At 50.1% G+C, this 18,763-nt stretch overlaps 8 protein-coding genes across 8 annotated transcripts; 4 read left to right on the top strand and 4 right to left on the bottom strand.

Moving 5' to 3' along the window:
- Positions 1 to 4,523: 4,523 nt before the first annotated feature.
- Z518_04438 (uncharacterized protein) lies at positions 4,524 to 5,156 on the top strand (the record flags this gene model as incomplete). The annotated part of the gene is made up of 1 exon (XM_013418144.1): positions 4,524 to 5,156. One exon carries the CDS (start codon positions 4,524 to 4,526, stop codon positions 5,154 to 5,156), a length of 633 nt encoding a protein of 210 aa, XP_013273598.1.
- Positions 5,157 to 5,951: 795 nt separating this feature from the next.
- On the top strand, positions 5,952 to 6,918 carry Z518_04437 (uncharacterized protein; the record flags this gene model as incomplete). The annotated part of the gene is made up of 3 exons (XM_013418143.1): positions 5,952 to 6,024; positions 6,111 to 6,195; positions 6,363 to 6,918. The coding sequence occupies 3 exons, from the start codon at positions 5,952 to 5,954 to the stop codon at positions 6,916 to 6,918; spliced, it is 714 nt and encodes a 237-aa protein (XP_013273597.1).
- Positions 6,919 to 7,274: 356 nt separating this feature from the next.
- On the bottom strand, positions 7,275 to 8,518 carry Z518_04436 (uncharacterized protein; the record flags this gene model as incomplete). The annotated part of the gene is made up of 3 exons (XM_013418142.1): positions 7,275 to 7,555; positions 7,671 to 8,277; positions 8,345 to 8,518. 3 exons carry the CDS (start codon positions 8,516 to 8,518, stop codon positions 7,275 to 7,277), a joined length of 1,062 nt encoding a protein of 353 aa, XP_013273596.1.
- A 958-nt stretch (positions 8,519 to 9,476) lies between these two features.
- Z518_04435 (40S ribosomal protein S7) lies at positions 9,477 to 10,165 on the top strand (the record flags this gene model as incomplete). Its single annotated transcript, XM_013418141.1, has 2 exons — positions 9,477 to 9,638; positions 9,716 to 10,165. The coding sequence occupies 2 exons, from the start codon at positions 9,477 to 9,479 to the stop codon at positions 10,163 to 10,165; spliced, it is 612 nt and encodes a 203-aa protein (XP_013273595.1).
- A 327-nt stretch (positions 10,166 to 10,492) lies between these two features.
- On the bottom strand, positions 10,493 to 11,569 carry Z518_04434 (uncharacterized protein; the record flags this gene model as incomplete). Its single annotated transcript, XM_013418140.1, has 1 exon — positions 10,493 to 11,569. The coding sequence occupies one exon, from the start codon at positions 11,567 to 11,569 to the stop codon at positions 10,493 to 10,495; it is 1,077 nt and encodes a 358-aa protein (XP_013273594.1).
- An 80-nt stretch (positions 11,570 to 11,649) lies between these two features.
- Z518_04433 (uncharacterized protein) lies at positions 11,650 to 13,643 on the top strand (the record flags this gene model as incomplete). Its single annotated transcript, XM_013418139.1, has 2 exons — positions 11,650 to 11,774; positions 11,966 to 13,643. The coding sequence occupies 2 exons, from the start codon at positions 11,650 to 11,652 to the stop codon at positions 13,641 to 13,643; spliced, it is 1,803 nt and encodes a 600-aa protein (XP_013273593.1).
- Positions 13,644 to 13,946: 303 nt separating this feature from the next.
- Positions 13,947 to 14,525, bottom strand: Z518_04432 (uncharacterized protein; the record flags this gene model as incomplete). Its single annotated transcript, XM_013418138.1, has 1 exon — positions 13,947 to 14,525. The coding sequence occupies one exon, from the start codon at positions 14,523 to 14,525 to the stop codon at positions 13,947 to 13,949; it is 579 nt and encodes a 192-aa protein (XP_013273592.1).
- A 1,106-nt stretch (positions 14,526 to 15,631) lies between these two features.
- Z518_04431 (uncharacterized protein) lies at positions 15,632 to 18,523 on the bottom strand (the record flags this gene model as incomplete). Its single annotated transcript, XM_013418137.1, has 1 exon — positions 15,632 to 18,523. One exon carries the CDS (start codon positions 18,521 to 18,523, stop codon positions 15,632 to 15,634), a length of 2,892 nt encoding a protein of 963 aa, XP_013273591.1.
- Positions 18,524 to 18,763: the final 240 nt, after the last annotated feature.

The raw sequence follows: 18,763 nt of genomic DNA, 5'->3' as shown, positions 1-18,763 counted from the left end.
TCAACATTGCTCCTTCCGGCCTTCGAACCTCAACATGAATACAATTTGCGGACCCAGCGATGGGGCACTTGCGTGTACACCCATGTCAAGGTCATCCTCAAGTTCAACTGCATCAAAAGAGACTACGGCAGTGGAGAGTTCAACACCGGAGATATCGCCCTTGGAAGGATTGGAAGACGCTCGTATGTATACGTACAAAGGGATCCGAGACCTAAAAGAACGTGTCAACTCGCAGTCTGCTGCGTTGATGGACGGTCGCACGAATCACCACCTTGAAAAAATTGACCATCAGCGCGCCAGCATAGGGAAGCATACTCGGATGAGCCATTACGTGGATAACAATCTATTGGTTATCAAGCTGATGCCCTCAAAGGCACATGAAGGTGCGCACCTCACACTAGCAGTGAGACTTCGTGACGAACTTCCTCCCACGAGAGTCCTTATATCCTGTTGGCGGGACAACGTACAAACTCCCTAATTCCTCTAAAGAGGGTGATATGGGATTCTGCCCCCTCCCAGCCCGGGAAAGGGAATCTGACTGGCCGACAATTGTTTTTGAGTCTGGATTCTCTGAAACGCCCCCTCGTCTAAGACATGACGCAGAATGGTGGATTGTCAACTCTGGAGATGTCAAGATTGCCATCATCATCTCAATTAAGCGAGCACAGAAGACGCTAATAGTCGAACAGTGGTGCCCTTCTCCGCCTCCTGCATATAGACCAGCTACCAGAAGCCACCCAAATCCCAACGCTCCAATTCCGACAAAGGTCCAAGAGCTTACTATCATTCAAAATCCCACTCCACAACTAGGTCCTACTGCTCAGTCGAACACCATCGGTCAGCCAATTGTCGCCGTTCAGCCAGGCACTGTCTCAGCCTATGACGTTGCTGGAGCGCCTCTGATTCTCGAATATGACAAAATCTTCCTCCGAGCCGCTGTACCGCCAGAAGGCGACGTCGTCATTAATGTCGCGGATCTTGCGGTCTGGGCGGATTACTTCTGGAAGGGCCTTAAGTAGAGAGATCGCAAGGGTTATGGTAGGATCAAGGGAACACATTGTGGGACTGGCGACGGCTAATGGTGGGTCGGGCTATGTGCTGCGTTGTTGAACAGCATACAGGACAACGGAAGTGTCATCACTTTCCCAGGGTTTTTCTAAGGGCTTGTTCGGGGCAACGGAAGTACCGTCCTTGCCGAGGGTTCACTTAGGAGCTTATTCAGGACAACAGAAGCGCCATAGATTTCTGTCAAACAATGAATGCCAAAAATATGAATTGAATGCTCTGCTCTTTAGCAACTAGTCTTGCCAGGTTGCTGATGTTTATACAGGTTTTGTTGACCCCTTTTCTTCTCCTATTCCTACCCTTATATTCTACATAGGAGTGATAACCCCTATTCCCGTTCAACAGTTTCCTAAGGGTCGGGAGGGCCGCGGAAGGGCGGATTGGAAGGAGGCCTGAGAATGCAGGGCGCCGGCTGATCATGTGAGGTAGGGCAGAAATGTAGGGGCCCCAGGATGAAGAGAGATGAGGATGATGGAGAGGTCGACGTCGAGGAGGATGGGAGAGCGGTTCTTGTAGCGACGTCAAAAGCAGCGGGCGGCCAAGAACGGGCAGACTGCCTAAACCAGGGGCAGATTTCCCGGCAACGACATTACGAGGTAAAAGAGGAAGAGAGGCAAAGTGGAAGTTCAACGCTACAACAGGTAAGATCGTTCGCCGAAAAGGAAATGGGGGTCGATTGGTATCGATATCGACGGTATATTCTCAAGCCAAAGCTTCTTCCTCTCGCAAAGGAATGTATGAAGACTCGCCCTAATATGATCGTACAAGAAGACAACGCCCCATCGCATGCCTCGATGTATCAGAACATGATTTTCGATCGTGGAATCATCAAGCTTCTATGGCCAGGAAATTCACCAGATTAGAATACGATCGAGCCCTGTTGGCCATATTTCAAGCGTATCACCATGAAGAAAAGCGCGCCTTCGAGTTCGAAGGCTGCAAGCAGACATGGGTGGGTAGAAAGTTGAGGAGTGCATCGAACCTTCCTTAGTTGGTTTTTTCAAGGATACACACATACACGCGAGAGACACGGAACATAGAGAAAGGAAGCAATTAGAGCTTTGTGTGTGATTGCTCAATGAGCCTGACGACGACATCCTCCTGTCAAACTTCTTGTGCAACTTGAGATGAAGGAGTGCTCTGTTCTCTATCATAGACATGCGAATGCTACATCGTTGCACAAAGCAACCATCTGTAACGTCGTCGTCTATGGAAACCTCTCGTCAATGTTTCGGTGGTGGAGCATATACACAATACCCCTCTATCCAACACCTCCCTGCGTGACAGGCACTTAAGTGCTAAACCGTTCATCACCTTTACAATAGTTATAAGGAAGGAAGGAGAGACTCGAGAATCTCTACGGAATTCCTGTACATATCCCTGTGAGTTCAAGGCCACGTCCCCGGGGGGAACTTTTGAACCGACTTCCGTGACCGCTTTATTGAACTGACGATACAGAGATTAAGTAGAAACGGTCCATGGAATGGATCCGATCAGAGGGGTATGAAGTACGTAGACATGGTCCATGGACTGGATCCGATCAGAGGGGGCATGAAGTAAGTAGATATTGTCGAACAATGAGCAGTATCCCTTTACTGGGAAAAGGGTTATCACCCTTATGCAGGATATAGGGGAAGAACAGGAGTAGAAAAGGGTTCAACCAAGTTGCCAAAGGGACCGAGCATTCAATACATCTCAATTTGCACACCCCCCCCCCACCCAAGTTTGACAGATGGTAACTTATCGTTCGTGACAAGCCGACTCATTCCGCAACACTCACCCACTAAGCCGTTTTACCATTGACAGGCAACAGTGTTGACGCACACTGCTTGGATAGATACATAGATGGGCTTCTATCCTACACTCATTAGGAGAGCTAGAGGATTCAATACGTCTCAAGCTGCACCCCGTCTGACAGATATGGTCCACGGACTGGATCCGATAGAGGAGGTATAAACATGGTCCATGGACTGGATCCGATAGAGGGAGATGAACGTTCTAAGGATGCCATTTGAAACCGCTCATTTATTCCGTTCATTCATCCTATTGGCCAGAAATTCTCCGAGATCATATTCTGCAAAGATGATTGGTCAATTTAAACCCTAATCCGGTGGGCCTGCAAACGCTAAAAACGCCACAGTCTTAGCCAACAATCCCTCTATCCATCCCCCCTTAGCTTCCTATCTAGATTCTACACTCAACAAGGGTAACTTTCGTCAACTCTGCACACGTAGCACGTGATCCGAGCCCTGCAGTTCCAGGCGGCGATGGCTAAAGGTTAGCCCAGCGGGTCCCCAAAATCTTAACTACTAGTGTTGCTTGAGTAAGAAGAACGATAGGTAAAGGTATAGCTAAGTAATCCCTAGAATTTAGTTAAAAGCCTATTGACCCTATAACAATAGGCTGCCGGTAGCCACGTGATAAGCTCACTGCTAACGAAAGTTACCCTTGTCGAGTGTAGACGCTGATTCGTTTTGATTGGCTCAAGACCTCGGACCCCTTGATTGGCAACAGCCTTGCGGCTATGATGTCAAGTCAGATCAACAGCCCAGTACCAGGTGTTTAAATCCGCCTCTTGGAGGAAACAGAAGTAATATTTTCATGATCAGCTGATGACTGCTTCTGCCCTTCTTGCATATCCGTAGCAAAATTTTCTCATCCCCGTTAGACACTTGATTGTTCATGAGTTCCCCGAAAAGACCCACTCCCCGTCCATGAGCTCGCCGAACATGAGAAAACCATAACAATCCCAGCAATCATCGACTCCATCAACTCGTCCGGAAGGTTCTAGTTCGGAAAATCCTGAAGACTTCTCACCGGTTCTTGCCGCATGTCTCAATCCTCTTCGACTACAGGATAGTTTCCCTTAAGAAAAACAGGTCACGTTGCCATTCTAGGACCTAGGACGAAGTCGTCGAAACTCGCTATAGACCGCAGGCGCCATGGCTAAACGGCAAATACTTGAACAAGCTAAGGCTCCATTCTCCACGACAGGAAAGGATGGGAATTCTACTTCCGGTCCATAGTCGACCCATCTACGGAGAATTAGCCTCGGTTTCTTATTCCCTAATTAGACGTGGCCATGAAGGATGACATGAACGAGGGTTTGAAGCAACTCACATCATTGCGAGCATGGGGGGAATTGGTGGATCAAGTCCGAATCGTATTCGCACGAGGGTGCACTCAGCATAGACCAGGGTTCCTGGATGCCTAAGACTTGGATTTTAAGGTTTGTTGCGGGTAGATAGAGTCAAGGAATCAGCTTTCATGGGTAGAAGGCTCGGTATAAAAAGACCTGCAAAGAATGAACATACCCTCCAGCAGCTCCATCTCCAGGATTGCCAAAAGACGAAGTGACGAAGCGGACTCTCTGTCCCCCGTTCAAGATGGTTTGCTCTCACACTCTCCTTAGAGCTTCTCTCTTCTCCCTCCTCCCAACAAGCTTTGCAGCTCTGGCCATGACCAAAGAAGGTCTCATTGGTCCTGAAAATGCCATGCTCTTCCTGAACGGCTTCCACTTCATCAGCGGCGAGCCTGATCACTACCTCCAAGCAAACCACCACTGTAGTCTGGTGGGTAACACGGGATTCGATGCCTTCATCCAATGCGCTATCTACGTGCCCGGTACCCAACCAGCTCGACTCGCAGGCATCGAGTACATCGTGTCCGGCGACGCTTTCGCCTCGTTTCCCATAGAAGAACGCCAACTCTGGCACAGTCACCAATTCGAAGTTTCGTCGGGTTACCTCATTGAACCCGGACTCCCAGAGACCGTGGACAAAGAGATTATGAAGATCCTGGTCAACTCGTATGGCAAGACGGTGCATACCTGGCGATGGGATCAGAAAAACAACACACTGCCACTCGGCATCCCGGAACTTGTCAACGGGTATACGGGACATGGACAGCTACCGCCGGATTTCGTGGAGGAACGCGATGATTACTACGAGGTCAATTCGACCAAGATTTCGCAGTCACGCCGCGACATCGTGGTGCCGGAAGTTCAACGTGGTGCAGATGTGTGGAAGGAAGGAATCATCCTCACGCTGGGTCTCGTCAACAACACCGGTTCCACCAATTTTGATGTTTGAACAACGAAAAGTCGGCATTGTTCAATAGCCCTGGGATCCTCGAGGAACATCTTATGTGTTTGGAAAGCGGCGTCATGACTCCGCTCTCATGGCTCGCAGCATATTTAGCTCCTCTTAATTGGTGAGAAAGACAAGCGCAGCTGGTGTTGTGATGGCAGAAATGTCTCTGTAGGATAGCAATGAAAAAGGCATCTTCACTCAACCTATGTTTGACTTTGTACTCCTGAATACCAGGGCAAGACCTTTGACTTCTGTCAGGCCGACTTTGCTGAGAATATGATCTCAGTTTCGGTTTTGTCGGCTTTGCCGCTTCATCCGAAATTCATCAGGCTTACATCACTTCTAGCCCGTCGTTACCGTTGCTTACAAATACGGCCCGGCCTCATTTTTGATATAACCCGACTTTGAAAGGCAACGGCGAATAGTTTGCGCCGTTCTCCACTGCGGGGTTGGATCTTCCATCCTCCCTACCAGAATGGTTCGCTAACCGACGACCTAGGTGCTTCTATTTCGGACTGGATGAGAGAGACTTGGAGACGGACATCTTGCGTTCGCATCGCCGTGTCCACCGAGTACGACAGCGATCAAAATATCAACGTCGATGCCCTTCGAGGCCTCGCTCTAGGAGAGTGGACCGTTCATTTGTCCCATCACTCACCCATACATATGAGACAGGGTCGTTACTATATATTTTAGAAGGAGCACGTCTTGGATCAAGTTACGTTGTTCTCCCATCCCGGACAGAGCATTGAACAAACAAGACTTTTACCGGAAATACATCCCTTCCTTGCAAACATGTCAGAGGAAATCATCCTTTACGATCTTGCTTCCAAGCAAGGAAAATGCTGGAGCTTGAATACGTGGAAGAGTAAGTGGATTCATTCGTCCCCAATCAGCTTCATGGCTCCCCGAGTCCAATTTTGATCTTCGTTGGCTGATATGCTATTTGATCAGCTCGACTGTACTTGAACTTCAAAGGCATACCCTACAAGACCGAATGGATCGAGTATCCGGACTTGAAACCGACGTTTGAGAAATTGTAAGGTTATTCATATCTTGATGAAAGGCTCCTTTTCAAAATCGGCACGACATTGTTCTTCATGTCATTTGACTATCCCTCTTCTAACCCTCCTTTCGCCTTTGGTTCCAATGAATCAAAGCAACATCTGAGAACACCGCCGCTCACATATACGATGTTTTCACCAGAGGAATCCCACCCAACGAATCAGGCTTCCAATACACCTCACCAACCGTCCGCCTCCCGGACGGTACATGCATAATGGAATCCCGCAAGATCGCCGACGCCCTGGAATCCAAGTACCCAAATCCACCCCTGCACCTGGACTCGCCGTACCAATCACGCATCGAAGCCTTCATGCCGCAGCTATTTACTCCCATCCGACCCGTCTTCGTGCCCCTGGTGCCCAAGGTCTTCCTCAATCCGCGCAGTCAAGAGTACTATATCGCGTCACGCGAGAAGTCCATGGGTATGACGCTAGACCAGTACGCTCAGGGCAGGGATAAAGGGTTCGAGGACGCGAAACCCTTCGTCAAGCAGCTTGGTGAGATGCTGAAGGAGAATCCCGGCGGTCCGTTCTTGATGGGGGGGGAACCATGTTATGCGGATCTCGTGGTGTTGGGGTGGGTGAAGATGATGGATGGGTTGGGGTGGAAGGAGAAGTTCTTTGCATGCGAGGGCGGAGAGGAAATTAAGAGGCTCTATGAGGCGGGAGGGAAGTGGTTGGAACGGGATAGTTATTGACATGGAAATCTGAGTTAAAGTACACCGGTCGAGGGGAATGATTCATGAGCTGGAATGAAAAACCCTCCAAAGATCTAAGTGCACGTTTTCGTTGAGTGCAAGGACATCCAGATAATTGAAAAAGGGGGGGCGCGCGCTGAAGGGAAAGCATATCAAGGTAGCATGCGATAAGACACTTGTCGGTCACTGAGCTAGGACTATACACTTCGTGACAGGACCTCGAGTTGGTCGACGAGTCCAGTCTACCGGTTGCTTATCTGCATCGATGACCGTCATCTCGTCACTGGTCTTTTCGGATTAAGGTCACCTCCAGCATCGTTATTACCCACCATCCAGTCTCACCGGTGCGTCATGAATCATGCCACTCTAATGACGACCTTTCCAAAATTCTTCTGCTGCCACTGGTATTGGTAGGCGCTAAGAGCATCCTCAAAAGTGAATGCCTTGTCGTCGACGATCGGGTGGATATTGTTTGCAGCAATAGCACGGTTCATGTCATTCAGTTGCGTCTTCGAACCAATCAGAATGCCTCGAACGATCGCACCCGTACCCAGTGCGGCGAGCATGCCGGGCTCATTCTCGGCTTTGAAACCTTCCAGGAAGCCGATGACAGAGATCACCCCTTCGAGTTTCAAAGCTGAAAAGTATGTCAGCATATGAAAATGTTAATCGGCCAGGACCATTTCTCGGGGGAGAAAAAGACTAAAAAGAAAAAGGGGCGAAATGACGAGGCTGCAAAAGACCATGCTCACCATTTAAGGATTGCTGCATCGTGCCTGGTCCACCAACCTCAATGACATGATCCACGCCAAGTTTACCCGGTGAGAGATTCTTTGCCGTCTCGCCCCAATTGGGGTCCTTCTTGTAGTTGATCACGTAGTCGGCGCCGAGTTGCTTCAGACGCTCGGCCTTCGCGTCGGATGATGTGGTTGCGATGACAGTCGCACCACCAGCTTTGGCAAATTGGATGGCAGACAAGGAAACACCACCGCTACCTTGGGTGAGGACTGTATCACCAGGCTTCAAAGCTTTGGATTCCAATCCATAAAGAGCGTTCCAGGAAGTCAAAGGAGCACAACTCAATGTGCCTGCTTCAACGGCATTGAGATTGGCAGGCGCAAGAACAAGTCCAGACTCAGGGAAGACCGCATATTTTCGTAATGTACCGTCGACGCCTCCACCTAGCGAGGACGTCATTGCCGCTGGTGTGGGAGGCCCGTGCTGGTGTAGCTGACTGAAGAGGGTCACAACCATGTCGCCCGTGGAGAATTGAGAGACTTTTGAGCCCACGGCCAGGACTGTGCCGGCGCCATCGGAGCAAGCAACTACGGGGAGATTCAGAGTCAATGGGTATCTGCCCTGGATACCGTGTTAATATGATTTCTCTCAGCATCAAGCACGTTTGGAGAGCAACAAGATCGCCTACCTGAGATATGATTAGATCTCTGTAATTCAAAGAGACGGCATGGATCTGGACAAGGCAACCATTTTCTCCGAGCTCCGGAATTGGGATGTCTTTCTCCAGTTTTAGATTACCCCAGCCATTCTCCGCATTCGCACTGTGAATGACCCAAGCGTCGGTGCTTTTGGGCAGAGACATACTGTTGGACTATGAAAGAGGTGATTGGGAAAGGTGAAGAGTATTTAGGTAGAAAGAAATATGATAGACAAACGATGTGGCAGAGCCTCCCATTTGGAGTATTTATCCATTTCTCCATTCTGATATGACGCTAGGCTGGGTAGACAGGGATTCCATAGAAAAACCTGCTTGGCCCCCCCGGCCCGTACGTGACGACGCGTTTTCGGTACTGATTTGAAATCCGGAACGGAGGTTACATTTCTCGACGGAAATTCCTGTTTCCGTGAAAGATCGTTCATAGGGACTTGTTTCGAAGCTTGACTTGGACATCAGAAGTCATCTCTCTGTGCAGCCAAGGTACGATTTGAAGGGTGAAATCGGTATCCAACGTCATTTATCTGCAAAATTCCCAGTGTTGGAGCGTTTCTAACTTTTCGGCAGCTTGTATCTGATTACGGTATGTAATCCGAGAGGGTTTTGAACTTGATGGAGGCGGAAACTGCGGTTGTAGTAGTGTTGTAGATTGGTAAGCTATACCTACCAAAATCAATTAATCGCTTCATAAGTCGCAGATTTTGGCTATTAAATAATTCTTTGCCCTGGTGGAGAACGCATGGTCGTAACAAACGGACATTTTACCGGGTTGTATGGAAAATGACAAGTCACGAAATCTGAAGCAAGAAAAGCGCCCGATGCCATCAAGGGAAGAATCGATGGTGTGATGGGGGGGGACAGATCGTTCAGTGGAGCATTGGCTTCAAAGCGTTCTCTACGGCCAGTTATAGTGGACCTTCACGCAGCCTTCTCTTTTCGGCGGTTAGGGCTCGAAAATCTTGGCGCGCGAATCAATCTGAATTCCAGTTGCGGTCGAATTGAAACGAGACCTCACCACCCAGCTCCATTAATTTTTCACCACCAGCCTGCAAACTCGAGACCGTTTCGCGGTTGGCAAAGAGCTGAGAAACTCCCGGTCGCCAACATGTCTCAACCTGCCCTCAACAAGATCGCCCACAACAGCCCTTCGAGGCAACATCCTTCCGAGTTGGAAACTAGCATTGCCACCGCACTCTATGAACTCGAGACCAACATCCCCGACCTCAAGTCTGCCTTGAGACCGCTCCAATTTGTTTCTGCTCGCGAGGTATGAAACCCCAGAAATCCCGTGAACGGTGTCATTGGGGAATGAAACCAGAAAACTCACAGATCTCCATCAACCAGCTCGAAGTGGGCCACGGCAAACGCGCCATCGTCATCTTCGTCCCTGTGCCTCTCCTCCCTGGCTTCCACAAGGTCCAACAACGCCTGACCCGCGAGCTTGAAAAGAAGTTCTCCGACCGCCATGTCCTGATCCTCGCTTCGCGCCGGATTTTGCCTCGCCCCAAGCGCTCCCACCGATCTCGAACTTCTCAGACTCAAAAGCGACCTCGTAGCCGAACTCTGACTGCTGTCCACGACGCCATCCTCGCCGATGTCGTCTACCCCGTTGAGATTGTAGGAAAGAGACTCCGAACCAAGGAAGATGGAAGCAAGGTCTTGAAGGTCGTTTTGGACGAGAAGGAGCGTGGCGGTGTGGATTACAGACTCGACACTTACTCTGAGGTCTACCGAAAATTGACGGGTCGTGTTTGTGGCTTTGAGTTCCCGATGAGCAGTGCCACAGATTACTAGACGGTGAAATGGAAAACATAAGTTGGAAGGCGTGATTGGCGGCGATGATAATTGAACCTGCACCGCTCAAGCTGAGAAGTGTACATTGGGGGGGGGGTTGCCGACGAGGATTGTTACCTTTGCATGAAAGGCCCGGGATCACAAGATACAGTGCCACCATTGTAGCGAGGTCGGGAGCGAAAGTATCGTCCAATTCAAAAATTGACAAAGAGAAATACTACCATTCCTCTCCCCCCACCCCACTTGCCTTTGGCAACCAGGCAAGTCATATGGCTCGACGCGAATGATGGCTTTCAAGTAGGATTCTTTGTACGCGACATCATGTTGCTACAGTCCAAAATCCCCTCCACCAAGAACGTCCTTCATGTTGACTTTTCCACTCCCTCTTTCCAAGGGCTGGGCCTGACCTTCACCAGCCTTCCACCCAATCATGTATATCACTCTGAATGTGGCCGGTATCCGATCTTTTTCATCCTCATGGCAGTGTAGTGCTCGGTATATAGCTTCATTGGCCAATAACACATCTCGATTCATGGGTCCACCCATGGATTGAAAAATCGCGTTCCCCTCGCCCATGGCTTGTATATCCGTCATCAGGGTGAACGTGTCCGGATACTCGACAATAATGTCGTCGACGTCGACCGTGAGCAATTTAAACCCCGCTCGTCCCAGGAGATTTCCCACATCTCGGACGTCCGCCAAAGGAGATATGTGCGGAGACACACCACCGCGTCGCTCAAGATCAGCCAGCTGTAAAGACGAGCGCAGTTCGAATAGAGTATCTCCGCCAAACATGGCCGCGAGGAAGGGAGAATCGGGTTTCAGAATGTTGTTGACGCTGGAGAGAACGGAAGGCAGATCGTTGATCCAATGGAGAGACAGAGATGACAAGACAGCGTCAAACGTGTTCGCATCAAACGGTAGCGTTTCGAGAGAGGATAATACCGTCGGCGTGATCGGAACCAGAGGTGCGGGGAGCGAGTCATCGCGGTGAAGAGTGGTGGGGGAGGTGTCGGCGCAGGTGAGGTGCTGGACTCGCTCTGAGAGGGGGATCTTCGCCTTCGTCTGTCCTTCCGGTATCTTGGGTGCAATGAGCGGTGGCTTTGAAAGGGCTCGTGCAATGTTGCAGCTGTTGGCGCCCAGGTCTAAGACCTGAGGAAATTGTCTGTCGATGTCAAGAAGACGATCCACCAGTCGCTGGGCGACCTCATCCTTCAGATAGTCGACTTTTCGACTGTATTCCGCATTCGAGGCAGCTCGTTCTTTCTGCAGGTACTTGACATTCTCATTGAAGATTCGGAGAGTTGGGACTCCGGGCGATTGGACGGCATAGAGTCTGCCAAACCCTGGCCGCCTTGGAAGAGTTGCCGTATGAAGCCAGGGCCGTAAAGCCGGTGGCTTCATCGTGAACTACCTGTATAAGCTCAGACAAGTCAATGCCTGGCCTTACATAAGGAAATAATTACATCCATCACGGTGAAATAATGTCAATAAGAGAAGACGCGAAGTCGCGATTCGCAGAAGGGGAAAGTTTCCCGACCGCGCCCTGGCGCGTTTACCTGTATACGAGAAACATTCGAATGAGCAGTGGAACACGTGCAGGGAGGAGGTAAGTGTTTTCTCGGGAAAATTCAAAAGTTTCATGTCCTTTCTTCTATGAGTTCTCGTCGGCGAGCTGGGCTCCCCCGGAGTGAGGTGTAGCGTTCACCAAAATTCCGTTATCATGGCAACCACCTTCCCTTACACCTTCATCTCCTGCCCCTGCTCAGATGCATCAAGGCGAGCATTGACGTGCAAAAGATCATCACGAGACGTGGACTTTGATCGAGAGATCCAAGCGGACGAAGAGACGTTTGATCCTCGACACCCTCGCTCTGCTTTCTCTCTCTTTCCCCCAGAACATCTCTTGTATTGCGAAGAATGCCACGAGATCAAATGTCCTCGGTGTGTGACTGAGGAGATCAATGCGACATACTGTCCCGACTGTCTGTTTGAAAGTCCGAGAGTGATGGCGAGAGGCGAGGGAAACAGATGTCCTAGAAACTGTTTTCATTGTCCCATATGCACGTCTCAGATGATCACGACATCGGTCGGAGATCCGAAGGAGGGCCCCTTCATCCTGAATTGCAACTATTGCATGTGGAACACTCTCGAAGTTGGGATCAAATTCGACAAAGGCACAGGCATTCGTGGTCAGCTCGACGAAATGGCGAACGGAGGCAAGTCAAGACAAGGATCGTGGAAATCTCCACTCCCGAGTCAAGATGATCCTCCTCGCAAGTCGTCTCTCTCTCATCCTCCCTTTTCTCCTGGCGACGATATTGGAGCTGAAGCCCGAGAAAAGGCAGTGTCCAAAGCCCCTCTAGACGCAACGGCCAGATTCAATGCCTTGAAAGCCTTCTACAAACAACAAATCACCGAATCTTCCGCGACAGACGCGGGCTTTCCAACGTCAGCCCTCGACTTGGCCTATTCTTCACCATCCTCCCTTCAACGAATAATGAACATCTACACCAACCGCGAAAATTCCCTGAAGCGAGCCCGGCAAAAGCTCACCATCATGCGCGAAGCTCGAACAGCCAACGAAGGTCTGCAACTGACGGACGAAACGTCGTCATCTGCTTCCTCTAGGATCGAATACGAAGAAACCACCACCTCTGCACAGAGAACATTCCAGCTTCCTTCCTTCGTCGGGAACCCCGGCGCATCGACAGTGTCTGAACTGAAACCAATGCCGACCTTAATGCGAACGAAACGTTCCAAACGCTGTGCAAGCTGCAAACACATCCTGACTCGACCCGAACTGAAAATTAGCTCGGCACGCTACCGCATCAAACTGATCGCATTAAGTTACATCCCCTTCGTGACCATCAAACCGCTACCTATTCCCGGTGGTCTCCTACCCCCGGGTCCTGATGGATCCGATATGGTACTTTCCGCCGGCAGACCCGTCCAATTCATCATGACACTCCGCAACCCGCTCTTCGACGATGTTAACGTCTCTCTCGGCAGCCCCAGCATCACGCCCGGCCGGCGCGGGCATCGAGTCACGATCCTGTGCCCGCAATTTCAAATTGGAAAGAACAGCGACGCCTGGGACGACGCGCTGAATGCAAACACGAATACCAATACCAATACCAATACTGTCACATCAGAGCGCACAGCAGGCAACACGGCGTCAGGAGAACAGATTGCCGGCAAACTATACGATCAGGGCCGGAATTGGGCGAGCGTCGTGATTGAAATCATACCTGCTGGTATAGTGAGAAACCAAACCGAAGAGTTGGAAGAAGACGAGGATGTGATTGAGGTTCCCATACGTGTTAGGCTCGAGTGGACGGTCACGGACGAGGAGACGGGGATTGTGGAGAGGAGAAGAAAGGATAAAATGATGGAGGAAGGGGAGGATGTTGCGGATGATGGGAAGAGGGAGTTGAGTTATTGGATGGTCATTGGGATTGGGAGAGTTGCTGGTTGAGAGTTGATGGACCATTAGAACCACTCTCCTGATGTTATCTATGGTGTTTCATTGATGTGTGGGCAGTTGAAGAAGGATATTTCTGTTACAGCGATACCCCCAAACGATCAGTATCACAGGTTCAGGCCCCCCAAGGGGGATTTTTATTCCCATCACCATTGACTTTCGCTCTATTTCGGTCGATGTGGATTTCTTTATCTTTGTCGATTTTCATCGTGCCGTCAATCCTCTTCATGCTTCGTGCGGCTGCTCTGCATGATACCTGAGTTGAACATCTTGACATTGAACCATCGTCAAGTTCATTCATACAGTTCTTCGATCGCTCATGACCCTGACAATCCCGCCAACGCCGACGACCTCTGTCAATTTCTCATGCCAACTCAACAGCACACTCATGACTTGTCCACCTCCACCCTCCCCAAAATTTCTCGCCTGTATCTGACTGAACCCCGACCCCGTCGCTTGAGGACTCATCCCTTTACTCCCACCGCTGCTGCTTGTCCCACTCGCCATGCCCTTGTAAATGTACTTCATCAATGTATCTCCCAGGGCCGCACCACCAGGCTGCCTCAGCATTTCGGTCAGGATCCGGCTGACATCGCTCTGTCGGATGCCCTGTAGAACTTCGAGGACGGTGGTGAGGTGGACTTGTTTGGCAGATTCATCGCCGGCCAGCGGAGCAGTTTCGAGGGCTGATTGTAATGCACCGAGACTGTCTCCTGCCCGGAGCAGTTGGCGGATTTGTTGCCCGATTTGTGCGGATTCGGCGGAGGTGGAGGGTGCAGGAAGATTAGCGGGTAAGAGAGTGGTGAGAGGGAAATTAAGGGCGGACTCTGGGTCGTAGGCGTCGATGTTTATCGTCCGCCAGTTTATGCTGGTCATGGTGAGGATTTATGTTTGGTGGAAGGAGGGCTTTGCGGTCAGACAGAGAGAGGTCGTATGGTGGGAAGGGGGCAACTTTGTCGTGCCCAGAACGGCGTTTGTGTCCGTGCTATCAAGCTTTGCAAGGACGAAGCAGATGTTCTCGATTGAAAGAATATCTTTGGAGCACCGTTGAGGCAAATTCAAACTATGATCTTCAGTTGTTATCTTATTTAGCGGCAGGTAGATATTGATGCGGTCCCGCAGCCGTCAGTGCCGGGAGAGGCATATTACCCGATTCGGACGAGGCTGACGCCGCCCTGTGCTCCCCCTTCCCCCAAAAAGCTGTTCGAGACGCAGTATGAATAGCAATAACTGGCTTCAGAATGAGACGTGGACGGATTTATTTTCAGCAGAAGCGACTGTCACGATGGCAACTAGAAGTAGAGAAGGGGCATGGTGCGCGGCGAATGACACCCTCTATGCCGTCCATGCTTCCTACTCGTGAATCTGGCAGCAGGGTCTCATGAGTATGATTTGATTGCAGGGACTATATGATAATGTTTGACTCAGAAGAATAGTGACACTAGGATATCCGTGCCTTGGCTGGTCTATAGCGAAACCGACAGGATATTAGCGATCCGCAGAGAATGCATAAGCAGAGATTCTACGCACCGTATCATTTATACTCAAGCCATATTACCAGTGGCCACCAGAGCCATCCAATTCAATGGCATTGATGACCATGGATGTTGGCCTTGAAGCGATGTGAAAGTGCCATGGGACACATTTTTGTCGATGTTGACCATCAATCTACACGCCTCGACTGGGCCTTCACTCAGCTTGCCTCCATGAACGTTTATACCAGGAGACAGCTGCAGCCGGGACCGACCACATTGACTTTGAAGCCTTCCTTGCCAAGTTGCACAGCGTACTGCGAACCAATCATATTCGATGCTGCTCGAGATGCGGAGTATGATTTGGCTTTGTAGCCGTAGTATGGACGTGGGATAGTCCAAACAGGAGGCGATCGAGGCGAAGAAGGAGGACATAAAGACCAGCTGCGGAATCTCAGCGGCTTAAGTGACACCAGCGGCACTAGTGGTGTCCAAATGAACGAAGACCACTTATAAAAATTGAAATTTCTCAACCAAAGAATCCACCTTTTTTGCACTCATGCCTCCTGGATCTAACATGACTGCGCTCATATCGGATGTAGTTCTGATACTGACAAATCTGTCACTCGCATCGACTTCCGGTACTTCCATGCAGAACAAGTAATGCATGAACGCCGCGATAGCATGTCCAGCCTGGTCATCAATCCAACTGAATAATCCCCCCAGTCTTCGAAAGGCATTGCAAGTCTCTTCATCCAGCATGGGGGTTTTAAGAAGATCACTAACTGATATCGAGAGTTTTTGGTGTTGCGTTTTTTTCTGTCGTCGTACCATTCGTCGCTGTAAGCTTTGTAAGAGATCTCGGGCATTTATAACAGACAGCTGGCGCATTCGATCCAAATCTAAAAGAGACGGCGGAGCATTTGAATCGGTCCCTTGTTGGAGAATGAGGATTTTCAACGCTTCAAGAACTAGCCCATCACACTCGGATGCCAGTAGCTGATACTGCTCTGCTAAATGATATAAGAATCGAAGGAACACAACCCGCTTACGTTTCTGAGCGCTTAGCTGGATCTTGTGCCGTGACTCTGACAGTGCGACGTTTGCCACGACAAACCCGTCCAGTGGATACCTGAGGAGGTCAACAAATGAAGCTTCGTCAAGCGTGTTCTTGAATATCTGGAGAATATAGTCCTGGAGCAGCCACGGAATAGAGAGTGTTTGTGGGTGTGCCTTGGGGACGATGTGGACCTCTCGAAGAAGATTGACGCATGCCCATTCCAGCCCCGCCCTTAATGTGAATGTCGTTTCGACGTTCTCCTCATTTAATATTCTTTCCATTTTCGTGTACATGATGGAAAGGAATACGAGGGGAAGATCTTCCATGCAGAATCTTTTTTGTGTAGCAACGTTAATCGTTTCTAACCACGCAAGTCGATTCTTTGCGAATGATACCAGAGGCAGAGAGGCCACGATTGACTCTCCAGAGGGCAGGGTCCCCCGTTCAGCCATGCGAAATGAACAAGGGTCGCAGGCAGGGACTGATGAAATGATATCTGTCTCCGGGTAGTTTCCCATGGTAAGTGGATACACGAGATTTGAGGAACTTTGAGGCCGTGGAAAATTCGCCGTCACACTGCCACCGGGTGGAACTCTCAGAAGCAGTGCCATGACATGCTCATTGCTAGCACAAAGGTTGCATCGGCCTTTAAAAAAGTCTTTTTGGAATTCTGGCTTTTGGAAACCTGGAGTAAAGAGAGAGGTCGAGCTTAAGCGCCTGCTGTACGCCGGGGGCGCCTGAATGATCGGTTCTAGGTTCGACGATGGGAACCTTGATCTATGACCATAAGCATCCGGAGGGACTTCATACTCGACCCCACCAATATTGTCCTTAGCCAAGTCGAAGGAGCTCAACGACACTTTCCGTACGTGGTTTATGCTAGATTGTCGCCGATGAACCGCAGACCTAGCCGTGTCTAGCCGCGTCTGAACCTCAAGAAACTTGATGTCCTGGGTATTCGCCTCGCGTGTTTGGGTTTGTGCGCGTTTCTGGCCTTCTTCAGGGCTCTCGGGCGCCAGCAGCTTCGTCATGGCGTCTACCAACAGGTCTGATTGTTGCCCACCGTGCAATTTTTCCACGTTGGCTAGATCCCAAGTCTCTGCGGAGGCTTTTTCGACAGAATCAAGCCAGCGGCGAAGTTGTTCAGTCTGGCCTTTGAGCTTGGCCGTCAGGGCAATCGTTTTCAAGTTATCTTCGTTGTCCAGGATACGGTTCGCCATGCTAGTGTCGACCTCCGGGCTCTCAAAAAGTTTCAAGAGGTTCAGTCTGGTGTTGTCTCCTAAAACCACCTCGTCTTTGCTGACGGATTGTGGTAGCGGTATCTGAACACGAGAGAGATTTTCGTACGATGTCCTTGGTAAATCGGTCCAGCGCGTAGCTTGAGTAAGCCTCGGGTTTGACTTGCCTTTTGGTAGAAGAGCCGAAAAGCAACCCTTCGTCTGCAGGACATACGTCTCGTTGCTTCCAATGTCCGTGTACAAGAACGCACAATGTGGGCTCACCGCAAAAACAGAAAGACCAACGGAAACATTGCAGTTCGCTGGAGTTTGCTCCCGCTCTCCGAAGATGGCTATGACGCAAGCGAGACCGTGAAGGCCATATTCGACTAGTTCTCGAGCGAACTGGCGAACATCAGGGGCCAGGATGTCTCCATCCGTCATAAGAAACCAGAATGAGGACCGTTGTAGTTCATAACGGCAATCGGCATCGTGGAGGAGAACGCTGGGCTTAGTGTCCCCGTCAGGGTCGAGCTCGTCAAGGTCATCCAGTGATATTGGTCGAGAAGCATAATGACTCCAGGGTAGAATCCTAATATCTGATCTGGCGGAACGTGGGAACAGAGAGCAAATGTCTCGAATCGCTCGTGCTTCTGCTGCTAAGCCTGGTCCGTATGTGCTTCCGGAGACATCCACAGCTATGGATATCCTCGATTCACGAAATAATGGAGCGATTCTGTTTGACGTAATCCGAGGAGGTTCCGGCCACTGTCTACTGTCTGTGGAGTCCACCGGTGAAAGCTGAGGTTCTTCAGTTGATGGTGCCAGAGGTAGTCGCCGTGACATTTGTGATAAGTTGTCGACATCATCAGATTTTAATATTTGAGCTGAAGGAGCCCAGGTTTCAAACTGGTCGGAATCTTCTTCGGTATTACCAGTCCCGGAGGCTTGTGTTCGCTCATTTGACGAATGATTGATCTCAGCCTTGTCAGAAGGTTTGTCCGCTCCACCAGCGCCTTCTCCATCTTCTCCCCGATCTGCTTCGACAGATGCATTGGGAGATCGCCTAATTTCCAGCAAAGCTGTTGTGACGCCAAACGTATCCTCGGACGAAGGTCCATCCATCTCGAACTCGACCTCCAACAACTCACTCTCTGAGCCGGAAAAATATATGCACTCAATGCATATGATTATTTGTAGCAAACAGTTTGCATATACATTGATGGAATGGACGAGAGAAGAGCGAGATTATGGAGTTAGGGTGAAATCCCAAAGCGGGACTGGAACGCAGAAAAGGCGTATGTTTGCACGGAAGTAGCCGGTCGATAGAGAAGTTCTAGATGCAAAGTTGAGTCTTGACCGAGC

Source organism: Rhinocladiella mackenziei (assembly GCF_000835555.1).
Source record: "Rhinocladiella mackenziei CBS 650.93 unplaced genomic scaffold supercont1.3, whole genome shotgun sequence".
NCBI classification, from domain to species: domain Eukaryota; kingdom Fungi; phylum Ascomycota; class Eurotiomycetes; order Chaetothyriales; family Herpotrichiellaceae; genus Rhinocladiella; species Rhinocladiella mackenziei.
The sequence above is the reverse complement of the archived record's forward strand: the minus strand, read 5'-3'. Positions and strand labels throughout refer to the sequence as shown.